Source organism: Lagopus muta, chromosome 27 (genome assembly GCF_023343835.1).
Source record: "Lagopus muta isolate bLagMut1 chromosome 27, bLagMut1 primary, whole genome shotgun sequence".
NCBI classification, from domain to species: domain Eukaryota; kingdom Metazoa; phylum Chordata; class Aves; order Galliformes; family Phasianidae; genus Lagopus; species Lagopus muta.
The window spans coordinates 1073342-1095501 of NC_064459.1; the positions used below are offsets into that span (position 1 = coordinate 1073342).

Consider the following 22160-nt stretch of genomic DNA (forward strand, 5'->3'; position numbering starts at 1 on the left):
TTGCAATGCTTTCCATACGTTAAGGTCTCATGCTGGTTTCTTTAATTGTGCTCGGGTGTTGCTTGCCTCGTGCAGCAGCACTGGAAGCTTGTTTGCTCATATCGGCATAAACTTGAATGTAGGAATGCTTTCCTTAGGAGCTGATCTGGAGAGGAACAGCATTTCTTTCTATTTGTTGCCTTTCATAACATTGCTGATCCGACAGTTGGTAAGCAGGCATCCAAAACTGGATGACTCCTTCATAGATATCTCATATTTTGTTGTACATAGAGATGTGGTGCTTTGGCTCAGCTGCTAAAAGAGTCGACATGAAGAATTGTTGAGGTTCACAGCTTCCTTCTTTTTCTGTTTGTGCACTACAGCATAGTCCTAGTGGGGTGTAAAGACAAACTGGATGATCTCAGAAACCTTGCTTATAGAGGGCTGGAGGTTTTCTGCCTTTATATATTTACACTGATGACATCATGAATTAATTAATGGAGTCTGTAACTTTTCCACAATGGGTGACTGGTTTAGTTTTTATTTCTTGAAAAACGTAGATATATTTTCCATCTATACATCACAATGGATTTCAGTTAGACGTACCATTTAAACTTCCACAGCAATCAGTAGTGCTTTGCCTCGCTCACACAGCCTGTTTTCCAGCCAAAGCCTTATGTGGAGCAAGTTTTCACTGCCTAGCTGAAGAATCCAGCACTCCAAGTTGTACCTCCAGCAAACTGAGTGATGGGTGGGTGTAGTCTGTGATTCTCTCCTGCCCTCTGCTTCACAGGACACAGAGGACTGTTTTCTCTGTGTGCTGTTCAAGCTGTGAGCTGGTGTTGCCATGTAGGAGAAACAGCAGAAAGTTCAGAGACAAAAAGATGAGAAAATTCTGTGCTATGGGGCAGCAGCATCTTGATTCTGAATGAGTTGAAATGTTTCCTAGGGAGATGCACTCATCTTTCAGTGGACAGATCTCAGGATGGCATCACTTTTTTCTTGCAGTATGCATTTTCTTGCAGTATGCGTGCATTCCCTTCCAGTCACTGTCAGAAACCAGGCTGTTTGCTCATTCTCTGCTGGGGGTGTTGCTGAATGTGGCACATTGAAGAATGCAATGGATGCCCTGACCTTCGAGGTGCCCAAGGCCATGGATGGTGCCCTGACCTGGTGGGGCGAAATCAGCCTATAGCAAAGGGGTTGGAGGGAGATGGTCTCTAAGGTTCCTTCCAACCTATGATTAGCATCTCAAATCCCAAAGCTCTTCCTAGGGTTGGTCGAGGGGCTGGAGTTACTTTTTTTGTTTGATGTTTTGTTGTTCTTGACTTCAGATCAGGGACTAGAAAGGAGTATAGAGAAGCAGTAGAAGCCTTACTCCAAAGTTCTGGCTTCAAGTCTTGCCAAAAGATGATTGTGTGCCAAAGGACAGTGCTAATTTAGAGAGACAGATGTGGCAAGGGGATACAAGAGGGACATGGGGATGTAAGTTAAAGATAATTAAGGACAGCTGGGTATTTTGGGTCCAGCATGTGCTTTGACAACATCAAAAGAGCACGAGTTAATGGGAAGCAGATTGTTGTAGGAAGCAAATTGTTGGTGGAAATGAGATAAACTCAGTAGGGTCAAACTTGCTTTTGAAGATAATAGCTTGGTTACATGCAACTGTGCTCCACACCCTCCCCAAACAGGGTGCTGTTAGCATCAGTGACGTACAGCAGTTAAAAATAGTTTAAGGTACACAATCACAAGTTCTGTATTCAATTGCATGCTCCCATTTACAAAAACTGCAATAGCAATAATGCTGTTAATACACACAAATCTGCCATTATTCAAAACCCTTCCATTTTAGCACCCAAATTCTAAGGAAATGTGTGTGGCATTTGACACAAAGTGCTGTTTTTAGGATGAGCAACTTTGTTTGTGCACTTAATAAACAGTGTTGAAAATCAGCGCTGCGAAACCAGCATCAGGTTACCATGGCAAAGAACAAGGAAATGAAATGAGGCTGACTGTTGTTACAAAGAGATGGTAGAGCAGGGAGGAATTTGCTGGACCCCTTTTCCGCTGCTTACACTTTTTCTCATCATTGATACAAGATTTTTACTCTAAATTTTACGTCACGTTTTTGTGATGGACGTGTGATGCAGTCCTGTTTTGCCTGCATGCGTCAAAATATGCATCGTGGTTCTCTTGTTATTTATGCCAGTGTATAGGAAGGAAATCTATGGCATCAAGGGAGTTAGCATAACGAGAGCAAGGATCAGCTCCTGTCTTCACTTTGACATGTAGTAGTATACATTCAAGTTACATATTTATATGGAAACTGGCTTATTTGTTTGTTTCTACTTCCATAAATTCAGTAAAGATTGAAGGACTTTAGGCTGATGTAGCTGTTTATAATGCAATTAAGTACCAATGAGTAATGGTAAGATCCAAGCTAAATTGAATAACCTCATTGAGAGTTAAAAAGGAACACAAAAACAAACAAACAAAACCCACCAGAAATGGATGTTTGTGCAGAAACTTTAAAACAGACATTTCTGATGCTGGAGCAAATGGCCACACATCCCCAAGCTGTTAATGTGGGTTTGATAGAATCATTAAAGATGCTTTGTGTTCAGAGAAATTCCCGTTAAGCAAACACCTCTGGGGAAATAGAGGAGCGATGCAGTTTGATTTCATACTGGTGTTTGAGCAGGGTTTTGTGCGGAGTTGCAGTTTTTGAGTTGATATCTACAGAAATACATCTGGCTCTACTGGGCTTAGGTCTCTTACAGCGGCTCTTCCCTCTTTTGTGAAGAAATCTGAAGAAGTCTTGCTAAGGTTAGTTGCTTGTTTGGTTTAACAAAGACAACTGGAGATGTCTTGCTAATGCACAGGGTCCAGCTTCCCCTTCTGGGCTCTGTGCTACAGATGTGGAGAGCATCAAGGCTGAATCTCATCTTCTGAGAAGTATAGAAAAACCAATCTGAGAGGCCTGCCCTCTTTAAGCGCATGTAACATGGGAAGCAGACCTCCAAAGGCTCTTAGATACTAGGGAACTGTTCTGAGGGATTTAGGGAAGCGTTTCCAAAATTGGAATGCAATTTGCCTGGTTTTCAACAATTTTCATCTCTGAAAACAGTTTTGGATGTCATTCGAGGAATCTTATTTCCATCTGTTGACAGCTGAAGATCATGATTCTTTGTCAATTATTTATGTTGCTTAAAAATTTGAGAAAAAAAAAAAAAAGCCAACCAACCAAGCTCTGGAAGCAGAACCTTCAGTAGTTCTATGTAGTAATAATGTTTCTTGACAGGCTTGTTCCATTATAAGCTACCAGCAGCAAAGTCTGCTCCAGGCCTGTAAAGCAGTTTTCAAGTGTTTTCTCCCTGAAATAGCAAGTTTGAAGAAATGGGGAGGATTTAAACAAGGGACCCACAGGTGAAAATGCGTGAAATAATTTTGCTCTCTGATATCTCGAAATCAATGTATCTTGAAATTGCTGTGATAGAAAGCATGCACACACACACGCAAAAAAAAAAAAACAATAATAAGGGTAACATCACTTTCTCTAAATCAATAACAAAGCTGCTGTAGAACAACTTGAGAACTTGAGCAGAGCTTTTTGGTGCCCCATTGTTGGTATTGAGTGGTTGTGTTCAGGACAGCATGAGGGCTGTATTGTTGCAGAATGGGGACCTCGCCTCCTGTCTGGGTTAGGCAGAGTCCAACATGTCAGAACAGAGGAAGATGCTGTGGTTTGATAGTTGTATTTATCGCTATTTGCAAGGTCTGGTTTCTGCAAAAAGGAGAAGCATTTCAGGCTCCTTTCTTGTCTTAGAGGGCATCCTGCAGCCAGGCTCATGAACTGCAAGGGGTCTGTTTGCCTTCAGCAGGGCCTGAACTGGTGATGTTGTGTCACAGCAGCCTCTCGAGGTCTCATGCTGGGGTCACTGCCCCAGTGTGGTTGCTCCATTGCTGTGCACAGATTTGAGTCTCTTTGGATCTTGAGCTGAGCAACATGCCATACAAAAGCAACCACAACTCCACCAATCTGTGCACTTTTACAAATACACGTGGACTAGCAGCAATTAATTGCAGGCTCTCCATTCCCACCCCATACAGCCAGAAATGAGCCAAACGTGCTTTTCATGTATGTGTCTTCCTGTAGTTTCTACCTGTGTGCTTTAAAGTCAGCGCAGCATTCAGGCTGCAGTCATAGAGCCCTGGGAAGGCAGTCCAGTGTTCTGAATGCAGGGCCTCTGGTTCCCTTTTGTGCTAAGGTTGTGTCAACTGCTGCTATTTATTATTCTCTTGTGTTGTAAACTTTTTTCCCTAAAATTCATGGAGTTCAAGCAACTGCATATAACGCAAAGAGCACATAAGCTATTAATGTTTTATTCTATTTAAACAAACAAGCTTAGGCTGCAGTCTGGTTGGAGTGCATGCTTTCTCTGCCTGCTATTTTGGGATGCGTGCAGGAAAAAAAGATGATGGGGCATTAATGTACATGGAGCAGGTTGAGTGTGTGGGGACAGAAGGCGGAGGGATTGACCTGGAAACCAAGCACTTTGCTGTGAAATGCCCACCAGAGATGGAAGGATAAGGGTGAGGAGCACCGCCTGCAAGCAAATCTCGAAGGGCAGTGGGATAGTTAAGGGCACTGAATCTGAATCTTTCAGCTCAAAGGACAGCGGGATGGTTAAGGGCACTGAATCCACAGCTTTGAGTAGTGTGAGTGCAGGAGCTGTCATCACAGCATTAGTGCACAAAATCACAGTGCTTCAATAGCTGTCAGTTATGTCAGCAAGTGGCATCGGAGCCCTCAAGGAAAGGACATCTTGCAAGGAATGCTGTGCTTCATTATTTTCCTTTTTTTTAATTATTTTTATTGTAGTATGTAGGCCCCACTTGTGAGCAGAGGGGAAAAAAAAAAAAAAGGATTTAAGATAGTCCCCTAATCTGTCAGACAAAAACCATATGGCTGAGGCTACAATTGAGCCACGGTTGATCACACTCCCCCCTAATCTGCAGCTGTTTTCCTTCTGATAGATAAATATGTGTTTAAATAATGCACCCTGCCGAACACTCCACGATTTTTTTGAATGTTCATTTTGACAACAAAATGTTCCCATTATGCCCAATAAATGTCTCGCAAACTGACCGCTGCTGCCCAAATGCACATCAAGGCTGCCTTCCCTCCGTTTCACCTTCCATAGGAAACACCGCAGCTGTTCTTTATTTGCAGCACTTACTACAAGAGACTCATTTTCAGGAGATAATTTTTTCCCCTTAGAACTTCATAAAAATGTTTTAGTCCCTGGCCACAAAGAGATGGTGAATAACTATTGCAGAGGAGTGCTGTGAGCTTTGATGTCAGCGCTGTTCTGCTTTAAAAGGGCACTGAAGTCTGTCAATGGCACATTCTTTTCTTCCGTGGTAATAGGACAAGCCTGCCTTGCATTGTGTTACATTTTGTAGGAAGGTTTTGAAGCTGAACTCACTACATACCCATAGCACAAAAAGAAAAAGGGTAACCATGTCAACCAGTGTCCAGCTGGCACCAACATGATGTGCTGCCGTCATCCCCTTGCCTTGTCCTTCCGTAGTGATGTGGACAGCGATGGGATGAAGGCTCTAGGGCTCTTCCTCCAGCTATCAGCATCATGTTGGGACAGTGAGATGCTGCATACGCTGGTCTTTTGGGTTTTGATGTGAGTTTGTGTGCTTTGTCTCAAGGTAAAGAGTAGGAAGCAGAACAACATAACTTGGATGGTTAATGGGTACTTTGTTAACCTTCCCATATTTTTGTTTATATGAGTGAGAGAATACACAGGCCAAAGAGAAGGAATTTTGGTGTTTTTTTTTTTTTTTTTTGTGGAATTATAGAATCATTATGGCTGGAAATAACCTCTAAGACCACCAACTCTAACCTCAACCCAGCCCACCAGACCAACTAACCACGTCCCTTCATGCCACATCTCCATGGTTCTTGAACCTCTCCACAGTTGGTGACTCCACCACATCCTTGAGCAGCCTGTTCCAATGCATTACCACTTTTTTAGAGAAGAAATTGTTCCAAATATCCACTCTGAATTTCCCTTGGCACACTTTGAAGCAGGGCTGTAAAGACTGAGCTCCTACAGCAGGCTGCAAGAACTGAGGTGACATCGAGAGAAATCAATTTTACCCACTGTTTGAGTTCCTTCTGTTCAGTGTTATGGCTATTAGTGTGTTCTAGCTGATGCCAATGTGCTAGCAGCCCCACTCTACCAAGGAAGGATCAATCTCCAGAACTTGTGTAGTGCCTGATGGGAACATCCTGTTGAGTTCATAAGTGATAAAACCAGTTGAAATGTATGGAGATAAAAAGACTACATGTTGTGGTGAAGAGATAATACTTACCAGAATTGCGGACCATCTCTAGTTGATTTGATGGCTTTAGTCTGCAACACTGGGGCCAGGTTTTATGACTCTGAAACTTGTAAAGCCCCTTTTAATGCCCCCTCCAAAAGTCTTTAGTCATTGTGCTCCTTTTCATTGACTGCATTGTGGCCATACCATACAACAGAGCTATGTATCTTAGTATTCAATAAGCAGGACTCGGGTGGTTAAATTGCATTGTGTTGTTATGTTTGCTTCTAGATAGAGCTCATACTGGCTGTTAAATTGGGAGCCAGCTCTCAGGTGAGGTTGTCTCAGAGACCAAAGTTCCAGGCCCAGTTATCTGATGTTGGACTCAGCTTCAGCTCCTCTTGTTCCTTTGTCTTTTTGGTAGCAATAGTGATATCAGTCTTTGTTAAACCCTTTGATGTAGGTATTCAACTCTCTGGATTGCCTTGGGGGATTTCCCTGACCTCTGTTTATTTATCTATAAAGTGAGAATAATGATATCTGCTTGTCTCAAAGCAACAACACAAGACTTATCAGAATAATGACTGCAGAGCCCTTGGATGGAAGGTGCAGCACAAGGGCAAACAACTGTTGTTTATTCTTGTTGCTAACATGATCTGACTTACAAATGTGGCAGGCTGAAGATAGGCTCTTGATAAAATTTTCAAAGTGTGAGAACTTAGGGACCTGCAGTATGTTTGCTGTGAGTTGAGGCTGCGGCTGTGATTGGCCTTATTGTGTTTGATGGAAGATACAGATGTATTTGGTCTTGCATTGCACAGGACTGAATTATTTCCAGTTCGCAAATGGAAAAAAAAATTGTCATTCCATCAGTGTGAAGAGGATGAGCTACCATTTGTCACCTGACAACCCCGGTAATTCCATGAGCCCATTCAGCTAGTGATTGCAAAGCACTCTGTATAACATTAAAGGATATGGGGAAATGGTCAGTGCTTTATGTTCTTCCAAAATTTGGTTCCATCATTGAGATAAATCACCTGTCTTCTATTCCATGCTGACCTTCATTTGCTCTGTCCTTGTTTGGGGAGCAGAAGAAAGATAAGGAGTGTTATCTTTAAGCAACGTTGCAGGAAGCCTGTCCATCCCTGGTGTGCAGGAAAGTGTTCTCAGACTTTGATTTGCTTTGTTCAATCTGACCCCTCCTGCCTGTTGCAAGTCTTCACTGCTCACTGTTGGCAAAGCCCCTCAATGCAGTGCTCCCAGGAACGTGCTCCCCAGGGAAGAGCCTCAGTACAATAGAAATCCAATGGTTTTATACTGCAGTTACCGTGGGATTTTTTCTTTCAGCCTTCCTCTCTCTGTCTCTTTGCCACAAAAGTGCACAGACTGTGGCCTGCAGTCGTATTGTCACCTCTATTCTCTTTGTTGGGAGAGAAGAGGCTGGAAAGGAGCAGAAGGGTCTGAGCAATCCACAGGGTGATGGCAGCCACAAGGCTCATGTTTGCTTTTTGCTCAAGTCTTCAGCACAAAGCTCATTGTTTTGGGCTGCAACTGGGCTTTAGAGGGGCTCTGTTAAAGAGCTGTTCTTTGGCAGCTTTCCCCCACTGATCTGGGGTGAACTGAGATCTGTGGGTTAGCTGAGATTGCTGTCCTTAGAAGGGCAGAGCAGCCTGGCTTCCTTAAGCATCTGTCTGTGCTCAGTTCTGTCGTGGCTTTGTTGATCCTGGATTAAATGCAAGAAAGAAAGAAAGAAAAGGAAAAAAAAAAAAAAAAAAAGTAGGTGTAGGCAAACTCCTGGCTTTGAGATCTGTAGCATCACTTTAGGCTACCATGTCATAGTCAAAACCACCTTTAAACAGAGAGCTTTGAGTTGTGTTGCACTGGCTTGGGGCTCCAGAGACATGAATCCCGTCTCTGACTCCCAGAGGATGCTTTTAATTGGCGCTTTAGTTCAGATCCTAGTGATAATTCTGATGTGCAGATCTCGAGGCTGCCCTCAGTGTGCTGACATCCCAGAACAAAGCCAAATCCTTCTGGGATGGATTTAAACCAGCTCTGAGTGTTGGTTGGACCAGACTGGAGCCAGTTTGGTGGAAATCCTCTGAAATGCATGTGCTGTGGGCACAGTGTGCTCAGCACCAACTCTACTGCTTGGCCTGTAGCACTAACATGTCTACACTGGCACAGTGGCCACATGATAAGGGAAGTCATTTAGGGATAAAAGATCTGTATTCATGTATTTAGCTCGTGGAAAAATCTGTCCCTCAATCTGTGCATCAGTTTTGAGATCCTTTGCTTGCTTGCTGTTCTCTTCTCTCCCACCCTTCATCTGTCATGCCTGTCTGCAGCATGAGCTCTCTAGGGCAAGGGCTGTGCTGAACACATGAGCATTGGTTACTGCCGCGCAGTTCCAGTTCTGGTCGAGGCCTCTAGGCACTGCAAATAAACAACAGATTTTGGATTACAAGACACTTATTTATCTCTTTCTATTCCTTCTCCCAGTCTGTTTCACCCTTGGGTAGTTAGGGATTAGGCCATGATATTGCCTTGATCTTACAGATGAGCAAGACATCGAGTGTTTGTTCTGTGCAACCAGCGCAGATCCCATGCAGGAGGTTGGGAATGGTCACAGCCCTTTGCTCCACCATCCCAGCGATGCTCTGACCCGATATGACAAAGGTGGGTTGCTCACCTCTGTGCTCAGCCCATCCGACACGCTGCAGTTACCTTTCCCAAACAGAACAAGTTGGAAAAAAAAATGCCACGGTAGCTGGAAACTGCTTGGCTCATGCTTGGCTGCTCGAGAGAGCGTTCAAGCATGCCGTCTCCTGTTGACGTGAGCTGCAGAGATTTCTCACAGCAGCTCCTTTGGTTTCCAAAATCTCGCTCACAGTGCGGATTTTATTTTTCCAGAGGGGTTCTTTGAACCTGATTCTTTTCATTTACACTCCATCGCTACTGCTGAGCTCAAACACAGGAAGGGTCTGAGTAGGAAACAACTATTTTTGCTTATTAATGTTCATTGCGTCAGAATAGGTATGAGGCTGCTTTGTTTGCTCTGTCTGGAACGTCAGCGTGAGCGGTGCGTGCTCTGCAGCCCTCTCCTGGTTGCATTCAGCTCTACAGGCAAAGGCACTCGGTTTCCTTTTCTCCAAATGCCTCTGAATGTTTCTGTTTTTTTCTGAGCTAGGCTCAATCTCCAGCCGGATTTACACATCATGTTCTGTTGGGCAATAATTACAGCTTTGGCATCTGCCAGCTGGCAGCTCCTTGGAAGGGGAGAGCAGTGATCCGGCCACAGTCAGTCACAACTTCTATGCAGGGGTTTCATGCATGGGACAAATTGAAGACAACTTGCTGCTTTCCATCCACGTAGAGAAAAGACACCTCGGGCAATGCAGCCTTTCCTCTACTTCCTAGCTATCCTGCAGTTTCCATGCCAGTTTTCAATAGTGAGCACATTGCTTCTGAATGTTTCAGAGTGTTTGTGCACTCTCCTCTCCCACTGCACAGTGGCTGTTCTGAAGATTGAACATGCTTTTCGGTGTGCACGTCACCCAGGCCTGCCTTTCTGCTTTAAAAGTGTCACTAAGCCACTGGGGCCCAGTAATCACATCCATTAGTTTTGCATTCATAGCGTAATCAAATTGATCTGCTGGGTTCTGTGGCAGCAAAGGTCACTAACCCAAGAATATTTTCTAACCCATCTTTCTTGCCGTTTTCTCAGGGATTCTGAATATTCTGAAGATTTCCCTGCGTATTACAAAGCTTGCCCAGAGGAAAGAAAAAGTCATTTGTTTTCCATGGAGTATTAAAAAAAATAATGCTATCATTGTGCATTGTCCTTGCCTGCAACACTGGACAGTCTTGCATTAATTTTCTGCTTGCTCGATCTCAGATACACAAAGATTCTATAGAACCTGACTGAAGCATGAACCCAAGTTGGTTATTAATTTTCTAATCCTTACCCCTGCCTTTTTTGGTTTGCTGTTTGCCATTTCAGAAGTCTGCTCAGAAAGCAGCTAACAATGCTGCTGTTACATCCCTCTTTTGCGAGCTGCATGCTCGTACACCAGCAGTTACAGATATGTTTGCAGTGCCATAGCAATACAGTCAGGTTTTGTAGCAGTTCATACGCAAGCATTTTCTGAGCTTTAATTAAAGTCCTGGTATTCCTCTGTGATGGTTTAAATGCTGGTAAGAGGTGAACTAGCATGTATCAACTAGTCATACATTTGTAGCTAGGGCTTGGGTGGATGGATTTCTCATGTTGCTACTGGGCTGATAGCATTGCCCCTAAAATAGCCCTTTCCCTCCAGCTCTGTCCTCCTCTTCCTCCCCTTATGGTGCTGCAGCATACAGAGGCTGTTCTTCAGCCTTCCAGTGAAGATAGGGCTTATATAAATCCTCACCCCAATATGAGTCACTTATCAGTACCTTTTGGAAACCATGGAGTTGGGTACATCTCCGTGTGGGCACACTGCTCCCATCAGCGCTAATGGAAGTGACATGCATCAGGAGAAGAAGCTGTCCCTCGATTAATGCTCTTTCCATTGTGTTTGTGCCATTGCACACACTGATTCCTCTGCTAGGAGACAGTGGAGGTAATTAAAATGTAATTTCTCATGAAGAGAACCCTGCTGAGACATTCAGTTTAATAGGAGCTCCCTCCCGTGTCCAAGCAGGTCTGTAGTGCCAGCTCTTTCTTCTCTCCCACTGGAACAAATTTATCCCAGAGGAAATTGGTTCCTCACTGTTTCCTCAAGAGAAATAATAATTCCTTCAGCTCAGTCTCACTTTGCACCTATGGTGCTTTGGTTGTTCCTCTGCTTTTGGTTTAAGTCCTTTCTGGTCAGCAGCTCTGGATGTTGATGGTCCAACGTAGACCATCTGATGCCCAGGTGAAACAACAGCAGCATGAGCTCCTGTAGTCTTCTTTCTTTGTTTTCCTGCCACTTATTTTACTTTTCTGGCATTCATTCTCTGTAAAGGAAGCTCCTTCAGGTTGTCTGGGGGTGACTGAAAAATAAGGCAAATGGTCTGCTTGCTTTAGGTCAATGCCATGATGTTGAATGTGGAATTTTAAATGCTGATAGAGGAGGGCTCTGACATTACAGCTTGTGAGGGATGCTGGGGTTGGATGCTATCTCTATATTTAATGCTACCGTATTAAATGGAATTCAGTGCTAATTATAAACATGAATTAAAAAAAAATAAAAATGGGTTGAGGCCGTCAGCTAACTCCAACCAAAACCTGTTGGTGTGATATAACTAGATAATGTAGAGAAGGAGAAACTTCCAATTTTTATCAGTCCAGTAAGGGACACAGCATCCCCATTCTTCTAGCACCAGTAGTTCTTAATCACAAGCAGTTTGGTTGTATTGCCTTAAGGTCAAAGTCCTGTGCAATTTGAGTCATTTCTTTCCAGCTTTTCAGAGTGTTTTTTTGGTGTCATCGTACAGAATCTAGTATTTAAAACTCTTGAAAAAGCCATCAATTTCTGGATGGCTCTTTGGCACATTGAAAATTTGAGGCAGATCAAATGGAAAGGCATTGTAATGTGAGACAGAGCCTTATTCCACTCTTTCTCCAGCACTTTGTCACGGTGGCAAAGCATTATCAGGAGTATTAAACAGTACACTGTTAAGTAGGGTTCTTATTTATGGTGAGCAGTGGATGGAGCAAGTTGCCATCTTTATGAATATTGCATAGAAAAGTAACTCTACCTTTTTTCCATGTTGTCATCATTCATTTTTTGAGGCAGCGTGCTCTGTTTCCCAAATTGCATGATGGACCTTCCCCTCCCAGGGGACAATACAGGAAAAGGAAAGGTTCCAGTTCTCTCTCACATGGAAATCAGAGGGAAGGGTAAGTAATGGCATTAGGGCAGCTCCTAGTTAAGAATGTCTTCTCAGTGCTGGGATCATTCAGCATGCAATTGAACCCCAAACCATCTGCTGAAGTATGCAAGGCATCCGCTTACCTGCTAGCACCTGTGCGAGTGCCTCAGGCTCATAGAGATGCTGGAAGATCCAGCCCGTAGCATTTCAGGCTGAAATGTCAGCAATTGAGAAGGCTAACAGAAGTCAGGAGTGTTGGAGGTCAGAAGAATGCCCTGTGGACATTGTTACCATGCTGTTGACCTGTGCTCTGCTCTTTCTTCTTGATCCCTTGGAGACTTGGCTCAATGGCCCTTTGACTCATCCTGGTAGGCTAGGTACAAATGATCCACGCTTAAGCAGCATTTAGTGCCATACATAGGGAGCAGAAACTCCCCTTGAGAATATTGCTTTTTAAAGTAGCTAAATGAAAACCAAGTTGCCTTAAGAGAAAGTCAAGTTTTTGAAGGCTTGTGTGCTTAGGCAGCCAAAGACATGTACCCAAAGGGACTCTCTTACATCTGGGTAGGTCCCTGCCATGAGGCACTGCATTGCTATTGGAAAGCTAATCTGTCCCTAAGCAATGCAAAAGCTTTTTTTTTTTAAATACCACCCTTCCCTTCCTATTGAATTCTATAGAAAATTATCCTAATAGCACTGAAAGCAATATTAATGGCTTTCCAATTAGAATATCTAGATAGTTTGTTTATTTTATCGGTGCTCCACGGCGGAAAATCGAAGGTTGCTTTGAATCTCACTTCATGCTTTTCATCAGCGAGCTCTTTTGTCATGAGCAGACACTCCATGAAATACAGATAAAGCAATTCAAAAGAAATATTTTGCCCAAGAAGGCTGAAAGGACTGCCTCTTTTCTCAGAGTTCCCTTTAGGGAAAAGTTTTCATTTGCTGATTGAAAGACAAAATTGGCCTGTAAAAGGAGCAAGGGGGGGATGGGCATGGTTTTTGTCCTGGTCTTTGAGCGCTCTTAGTTCAGCAATCCACAGAGTGGAAGTGCTTAAAAGGGAAAAGCACTTGTGTGTTTGGATGGAAGGGTTAAAAAACTCTGTGGGAGAGAAGAGGAAAACTGAAAGGGTGAGAGAATACATCATAATATTCTGTTTTTACAGCTTGTCCTGTGTAGCTTATTGGCATTTTAAAAGTTGGTGAAAGTTTTGATGACATATGAAAAATTAATAGATGTGTTTTAAACAACTTTGTTACATATGGAATTAATCAATTTAATGATTGGATGAGAGGTAGCAGCCTTAAGATCTGCCAGAGGAGGTTCGAGTTGAGTATTTAGGAACAATTTCTTCTCTGAAAGAGTGGTTGGACATTGGAACAGACTGCCCAGGGAGGTGGTGGGGTCACCATCCTTGGAGGTGTTAAAGAGCCATGGAGATGTGGTACTGAGGGACGTGGTCAGTGGGCATGGTGGGAATGGGTTGGGGTTGGTCTTGGTGATCTTAGACATCTTTTCCAACCTTAATGATTCTATTGTTCAAATTTTGCAGGTTTATATAGTCCCATATAGCCATAAGTATCTAATTCATTGATGTTTAATTCCTCTAGCTATTTATTATATCTATTAATTATCAGGTACCTTTTAAGAGCTATAAATAGAACTGTAAATAGGACATGCAAAAGTACCTGGTGGCTGCACCCTGTGCCTGCCGGCTGTTGCTTTTCCACACTTTCCATAGCAGGATCAGTCCTGATTACCATATGTCAATTTTGGGATCCCATTTTCATGGTCATAAATACAAGGATTGAATAAACATAGCGACCCACCTGTCAGTCATTTGTAGTGTTTGGGCTCCAGATTTCCACTGATAGAGTTGTTTGTACAGGGATATCTCCCAAGACCTGCTGACCACAGTCTTCTGGAATTTTATCTCTGGATTAAATTTAAACAAATGCTTCCATTCCATCTCTGCCAGCCCCTGAATACTTGAAATTATCTCAGGCTTGGCTCTGAACATGTGGGTTTCATCCCCATGTCTGCTCTGTGCAGTCCTTATCTCATGAGCTCAGTGCTTGCTTTGACTGACACTTGGACACTGCAGGCTGCTGAATGCATTTCTGTAACTGGAAGGGCTCTGCATAACAACAAATTTCAGCTGGACTGCTGAGATCCAAGTGGACCAAAACCATGATGTCTTGTGTGCCTCTACCAGTGGTGCTTTGAGGAGATCAGTGGGTGAGGGATGTTCATGAAGATGAGCTTTTAGGACTGTGGTTCGTGATACTGAACGTAGCAGAGGGATTGAAAGTAGATGATCATTTCAATCCAGGCCATTCTATGATTCTATGATTGTTAAAGTGGGCATAAGCTAAGTTTACTTAGCTTAGTACTAAGGTACTGTGAAAAGGTGAGTCAAAGGAGGTATTTTCATAGGATCATGGAATTGTTACGGTTGGGAAAGACCATGAAGATCACCAAAATCAACCCCAACCCATTCCCACCATGCCCACTGACCATGTCCATCAGTGCCACGTCTCCATGGTTCTTGAACACCTCCAGGGACGGTGACTCCACCACCTCCCTGGGCAGCCTGTGCCAGTGCACTGTCACTTAATATCCAACTTAAGGTCATCTCCTCTCATCATATTGCTGTTACCTGGGAATAGAGTCCAACCCCTCTCACCACAACCTCCTTTCAGGCAGTTCTAGAGAACAATGAGGACTCCTTTTCTCAAGACTAAACCTATTCCCTCGGCTGCTCCCCATAAGACTTTTGCTCCATACCCTTCATAGCTTTGTTGCCATTCTCTGGACACACTCTACAGCCTATTTTTCTCTATATAGAAAGAAAAGGCCTTCTTTGTACAACGTTTTGCCTTGAGAATACATTATAAGTGTTTGTGTGCATGTGCACAAATGTGCAAGAGATGAGAAGCTGACACTATTGCACATCCCCCAAAACATCCCCTCTGTGGGTGCACCCCTCCACTTCTTGGTGAAAAGTGACACATACCGACCTGCTGTTGGTTCTTGTCCCGATGTGAATGATTCTGGAGCTACGCTGCGGGCCTCCTCCTTGTCTGGTTCCTCTCCCAGAGGGAGATAAGTAGATCATTAACCTGATTTGGTGGAAAATAGATAGAGGAGGCAAAGAAGTGGTTTCTTGCTGGAATGGGGAACAAATTGAACATGAAATTGCAGGGAATTGATTGTGGGAATTGCACCTACAATTCAGGCTACCGAAGGAATCCTGCTTAGTGCTTCGTGCCTAATGTAGGCACACTGACTGCAGGCATAGTTCCCAGTGGGATCTGTAGCTCTTATAAAACCTGTGCTAATGAAACGTTTGGAAGACCTTCACATAAAAACCAAGCTGACATTTCCTGAAACTCTTACATGTCACACGGGCAGCTGCAGTAAAAGCAGTTCTTCTCAGCACCTTGTTACTCAGCACTCGGAGTTCTGAGGTCTGCATTTTTATTTTTTTATTTTTTTTTTAATTAAAGTGATTTTGATGCTTTTGCCAATTTGAGGAGTTCTTCAGGAAACATGAATTTCAGGCCAAAATGGTTTATTAACAAAAAAAAAAAAAAAAAAAAAAAAAAAAAAAAAAAGGAGCAGACAGACAATCTCGTGTTTATTGCTATTGCAAACAGAATGAAGCAACATTCATTTTTCAGACCTAACTTTAATGGAGGCACTTTGTTGCTTTGAATGAGTTTAATAGGAAATGTGTGATTGTGTATTTTCCTGAACTGGAATGATTTTCTGAACTGAATTCAAAGGGATGTTCCAAGGGGAAATCCAATGAAATTGATCATACCTGTCCTAGCTGCCTAATGCACCTAATCCATCCATCTTTAAGGTAAAGCAGTGTGCTTCGCTAATTGTAAACCTTGCTTATTTTTACTCTAAATTATGATAAGGTTTAAAATGAACTCTGAATTTGATTTATCAACATCTACGCTGTTAATTCAGCAATGAAGTCATGGTGTTCTGAGACTAAATATTAGCACTAATGAGGAAACATAGCTTCCGTATTTTGTCACTCTGAGTTTCTGCTATGTATGGACAACTTCTGAACTTGGATGTAATTTAATCGTGTAATCACTAAGTGGGTAAGTGTATGCTCATAATTCAGTTTACCTGAATCCAAATGACCTCCCTCCCACTACAGACCTCTTCCAGAAGGCTGTGCTGGGATTATCAGTCCTTCCTCGCATTGCATGTCTGCCCGCTGGTTGATAGTCCTGATGCTATGAGTCATTTAGACATCCATGGCCATCCTTGTTTCCCAAGAAAGATATCCTTTCCCTGCAGGGTAACAAATGGTTGGAAATCTTTCTTCAAAGCCCAACTGAAAGTAAAAAACACATAATATTTCCAACCTGAAATAGATCTGTTCGGAAAACTCGTGTTTTCAAAATGTGATTTAAGAGTTTACCAGGAAATTATTTCAACCTGGGACCGCTGGTGATTAGATCTTGCTGAACTGCAAGTGATGCTGTGCAAGACAGAGCGTTAATCTCTGATCCTCAACTTGTCTTCACTGCAGTAAGCCTGCTGCTGTGCACCAAGAAAATACCTGAACAGGTGTTACAGGCAGCACGAAGAATTGGGTGTTCTGTTCAGCTCTGCATTGCTTGATAGAGAGGTGTTGCTTTGAACCCATACTAGGGCTGAATTGTGGGTTGCCTAATAAAGCCTTAGTTATTAGGCAGTGCAAGTGATAAAGGATGAATGATGATGCATGCTATGAAAGGAAACAGAGACATAAAAGCAGTTTAGATATACAGTCACTTAATACTAATTGGGGGCCCAGTCTGATATTTTTCAAGCTCCTCAAGTTCAGTGGCCAAGGTTTCATCTTATTCATGTACACTTCATGTTGCAGAATAAGGATTTTTATTGATGTTTTGTTAAAAATCTAAGTATTAATGGCTGCATCTCTAAGAAACGGAATTTGAAGCGTAACTGTTATCACTGAAAAAAATTTTTAATTTGAATTGTCTTGTGCATTACCCCTCTAAAGTTTAGAGAGTAAGTTAGTTAATGTAGGTAAAGCTGCTGATACAAATCAGTGCAGTGGTTTAAACCAAACAAAAAATCACAGATTGCATTGAAATGTGGATACAAGCATTTGCATGTTGGAATGACTTAGGTGTCAAAGGCAAACTGGACAGAGAATGTAGAGACACACATTTTGAATTAGTTTTGTCAAGTTTCTGGTAAACTCAAGTTAGTACAGCAGGTTTTGCAGAGTTGTTATTTGGCAGCAGTGCTGTTGAGCTGTTAACCTCTCCAGTATCTATTCATTAGGAAGATTTACATTTCAAAATTTCCACTGCTAAATCTTTTATCTTACTCCTGTAGCTAGGGGTTTTATGTAAATTTTGCTTGCAATTGTACGTTTGTTTGAAGTGAGTGACTGCTAAGAAACAATGTTTATTACATTCAGAGTGAAGATCTATAGAGCTGCAGTCTTCAGAAGTTAATGCTAGCTAACTAATCCAGTCCATTAGCCAATACCCCTCACTAAACAGTTGAAGTGCTTATAATGCTTGTTGCTTGATAGACTCAATGCTTTCTTGCAAGACAAGGTTCATTCACTCACTGACTTAATCAACTGGATAAACTCTATGCTCCTTTATGGTAGAGCAATAGCACAGATGAAGACCATCCTCCCTGATGCCATACATGGGTTAACACCAGCATGTCCATCACATTAGTGACTTTACACATTAATGACTTTGGAAGGCATTCTCTTGCTAATCGTAGAATCACAGAATTATTGGGTTGGAAGGGCCCACCTTGAGGCCCACCCAGTAATTCAAATCCCTGCCATAGGCAGGGACACCTCTGCTGGACCAACTTGACAAGAGCCCTATCCAGCCTGGCCCTGTGCACATCCAAGGAGGGAGCATAGCCATTGATGTATGTTTCTCCTGCAGCAAGTTTAAATCCTTTAAGTGCTAGGCAATGTCATTTTTAGAAGAGAGAATGGAAATGATTCATAGAATACTGTGGAAAGGTATGTGCTTCATTCCCTTACTCTCAGTTTCTCACCTGTGAAAACTGTGTCTTCCATGAAAGAGGCCTTAAGATAATGATGGCAGAATCCCAGAGCCTGTAGCTATTTGTTCGGGTATTTATTAGCCTGTTTGGTGTTTTTTATTCTGTTTCTTTGTTTGTCTCCTGGAGGCCATAGCAGCTGAAAGGCCCCAGCTCAGGTGAGAGCTGCATTGCTTCAGTCCCTACACAAACATCCCTTGCTCAAAGACCTCCAGTCCCAAGGGCAGCAAAGGCAGGACATAATCTTCTCATTTTCCAGCTCATAAAATGACTTGTCAAAGGTCACTTATCTTGGCATCCAAGGAACTAGTTCTGTAGCAATAATGAAACAGAGTAAAAGTTGCTTTAGAACCTGGAGAAAAATATTTCTAAACTCAGCTCCTTTTAAATATGCTTTTTTTTTTTTTTTAAGTAATTGAACAAAAAAAATATAATAGCTTTGTGAATGACGGCCTCCATATTTTCATTTCAGAGATACTGAAAATGGGGGAAGTTCTTCACAGAGAGTGGGGAGGTGCTGGAACAGGCTGTCCAGTTAGGTTGTGGACACCCCATCCCTGGTAGTGTTCAAAGCCAGATTGGATGTGGCCCTGGGCAGCCTGGTCTAGCTTTAAATGAGGAGGTTGGCAGCCCTGCTTGCGGCAGGGGGATTGGAGCTTGATGGTCCTTGAAGTCGCTTCCAACCCAAACCAGTCTATGATTCTATGATACGGTTCCAGAGAGGGAAAGGAGGCTTGGTTCTGCAATCAACAGTCCTGTTTGTCTTTCCATTTGACATGGGAATTTCTGTGCTGATCTGTTCCTGTGGTTACCACCACATTCTAGAGGAATCACAAAAAACAACTTGTTGGGGGCCTGTTGGCATTTCTTCATTTGGTGTTCCCTGGAGGTACCTCAAGGATAATGCTTCTTCCAGGATTTTGGCATGGCTTTTCTTTAACTTCTCTTGTTGGAATCTAGGTCCCAGAAGAGTTGAGGAGCAGCAGAAGGGCCATGTCTGAGAACAGGGGGTGCACATCCGTTGTTGGGCCCATTTGTGTTCTCCAAGTGAACATGTAGCTCCTTAGCTCATGGGTTGCTCAATACACCTATTTGTTTTTTACACTTTTAAAGAACTTTCACCTTCCCTGTGCTTATGTTTCCCTTATTAATATAATGTCAGCCCTCCACAAACCTGACTTTTGTAAGTGGAAAAAGAAACAACAACAAAAACAATTGAGTGGTTCTTTACAGCTGCTGAGACAGAGCTGAAAGGGAAATGTGTTTATCTGCCACCCAGGGGTGCCATTGGGATCCCAATTCCATTTGACTCCCATTTGGAGAAGGGAAGAAAACAAGCAAAGAGTTCTGCTTGCATGACTCGGGTGGTTAATGTACTGTGCATTATTGCTGTAAAGCCAGGACCTCAATCTCTCAGCTCTCCCGAACACAAACAGTCCTTGGCTTTTATAGAATCATAAAGAGCTACGTTAAAGGCTGAGGACAAATTCAAGCCCTGATAGGAATTGGCACAGATACTGCTGTATCTGAAGGGAGTTGGAGTTTCTTGCACTGTGGCTGAAGGTGATCCACAAGTGAATACATTTGTCCCATCAAATTCTGCTGAGCAGCCTGTCTGCTATATTCCTGCCTTTGAGCTGTCATGTAAAATGACGTTTTCAGCTGAGTTTCAGGTAGCAGAAGAGTTTTGGAAGCTTTCCAACGTTCTGCAGAGGGATCAGGGGAGAATTCCAGCTGCTTCTCAGATCCAAATGCAACAGGAACTCTGACCCTGCAGGACTTACAATTGCTCCTAATGCCTTTGCTTTTTCATAACGATTGCAGCAGTGTGCACCATGCAATGGAAGTCTGTGATAAATTAGCTCTGTAGTGTTCACTTAAAGTTCAGCATGGAAAATAAGGAAGCATTGCTTATGAGATTGAATTCTGTGTAGGGTTTCTCCAGCTATAATGAGCCCAGGTTTGCTAGGTGTGTTAGAACAGACTCTTGCCTCTGTCTCCTGCAGTGTGATTTTTTCCTAAAAGCTTATTTCTTTCTACTTGAAAAGCTCGTCTCTTGTAGCTGATAAAATTATCTGCAAAGATTTGTATCTGAGGTTGTGCCATAAATCGTATTTACCTGTAGGATTAACATTTGCAAACATAGGACATCTATCTACAAAAAGAAAGAAAAGGAGGAGATGTGCGTGGGGTGGGGGATTGGGGCATTTTTTCTATTTACATTTTAAAAAAAAGAGGATTCAGATAGATCTTGCGGGCATTTTGAATATATTTTTGCATTTGTACAAGGTGTGGATCTGCTCAGCTCCAGCGAGCATCATTAAGGCTCTTGGTGAGCCTGTGAGATACAGAACCCACGAAATCATCTCGAAAACAGTTTAGTCCTAGGAGGAGTAAACACGTGTCCAGCTGTGCTGAGAGCTGCATGAGCTGGCAGCTGAGATTTCCTGTCCTTTGACATGCTCAGGCTGGGCTGCCTTCTGTAGAAATGCTCAGCTGCTTTTGAGGCTGTGGAAGAGGGCCTGTTTTGTTTTTTTTTTTTAAAAGGATTGTCTTACCAGCAGCTTCCTTCACAGCCAGATTGTGCAAGCAAGGTCAGAATTCAGTATACAAGGCAGGATGGGTTGAGATCTGCCCCTAGACACAGTCACCTCATGGACCTAAGCTCCTAACCTCAGCACCGTGGGAAGAGATGAACCCACATGCACTACACTGACTCTCAGCCCGAGTTAAGGCTCACTCAGTTTGAGTAGTCCCATTGCAGGGGACTGGATGAATCAAGAGCTGTCTTCCTGCAGGAGCTGAATGCTGAGCACCCAGCACGTTAGAGCTGCGCTGGGATAATTGCTAAACAAACATGGCGAAGCACATCATTCACATTTCTCTCTTTTTCGATCTGTTTGGGTCTCCTGCAGGTCCCTCACCACATGAAGACTTTACCCTACTACAGCTACGACCAACCAGTGATCAGCTACTGCCAAGCCCACAAACCCCTCCACGTCAACAAGGGCTACGACAGCATGGCCCGGGAGCAGCCAGAACCCACCAACCTGGAACTCAGTCGGGACCACAGCTTCATAGCCACAATCGCACGCTCAGCGGCTCCGGCCATCTACATTGAGAGAATACCAAATTAGGGCCGGAGGCAGCGGGGAGCTCTTCCGAAGGACCTTTCAGCTCAGAAGAGAGCAGGGCCAGGAGCTAAAATCCACCGTTCCACTTCGAGATGTTCCAACACAGACCACGGGAAGGGGATAAAGCAGACCCCGCAGACTGGAAATGCTGTCTTGCAGTACACACTGAGAACTTCAGGATTTTCTTTGCTTTAAACTTTCGAACAAATTCCTCAATGTAAATATTAAAGAGAGATTGTTGAGTTCTTATTAAAAAAAAAAAAAAAATAGATTTCACTCTAGCTACATAAAGGGATGGATTAAGAGTTTTGTTTGTATATTTGATTTTTCTACATTGCACGGTTCCAGGGAAGGAGAACCACAGGTAAAAAATAAAGGGGTGGGGAGGGCAAGGGCTGGGGTGGGATGGGTCAGCCATGATTCCTTATGGAGTGTTTATTACTCTTCAAAAATTTGTTTAATATTTTTGGTTCTTTTTCAACGGAGCAAAAGATAGATTTCTATTTTCTTTTTTTTTTTTTTTTCCTTTTTTATTTTTTTTAATTTTATTTTTTATTTTTTTTTAAGTGGTCGAGCGCTAATATTTCAAACTTCAGATATGGGCATTACAGCTTATGTTGAACCAAAAGGACATTGGCAATGGATGCAGCAGAAACAAAGAAACTTGGGTGCATGTACATTTAAGAGACAGGCTGTACACTATGGAGGGTGCTTTTGATTTTTACTGTCATCATTGTGCTTCATTGTTGACACTATAATTACTTCTGGGTCTCTAAAAAAAAAGGGGGGGG

At 42.9% G+C, this 22160-nt stretch overlaps 1 protein-coding gene across 2 annotated transcripts in view; it reads left to right on the forward strand.

Moving 5' to 3' along the window:
• Nucleotides 1-21643, forward strand: part of LRRTM4 (leucine rich repeat transmembrane neuronal 4) — a 433443-nt gene extending 411800 nt beyond the window's left edge. For both annotated transcript variants that reach the window (XM_048928295.1, XM_048928296.1), the window contains one exon: nt 21151-21643. In XM_048928295.1, the coding sequence (XP_048784252.1) occupies nt 21151-21372 (222 nt within the window). In that variant the 3' untranslated portion in view covers nt 21373-21643. The remainder of the gene's footprint in view (nt 1-21150) is intronic.
• Nucleotides 21644-22160: the final 517 nt, after the last annotated feature.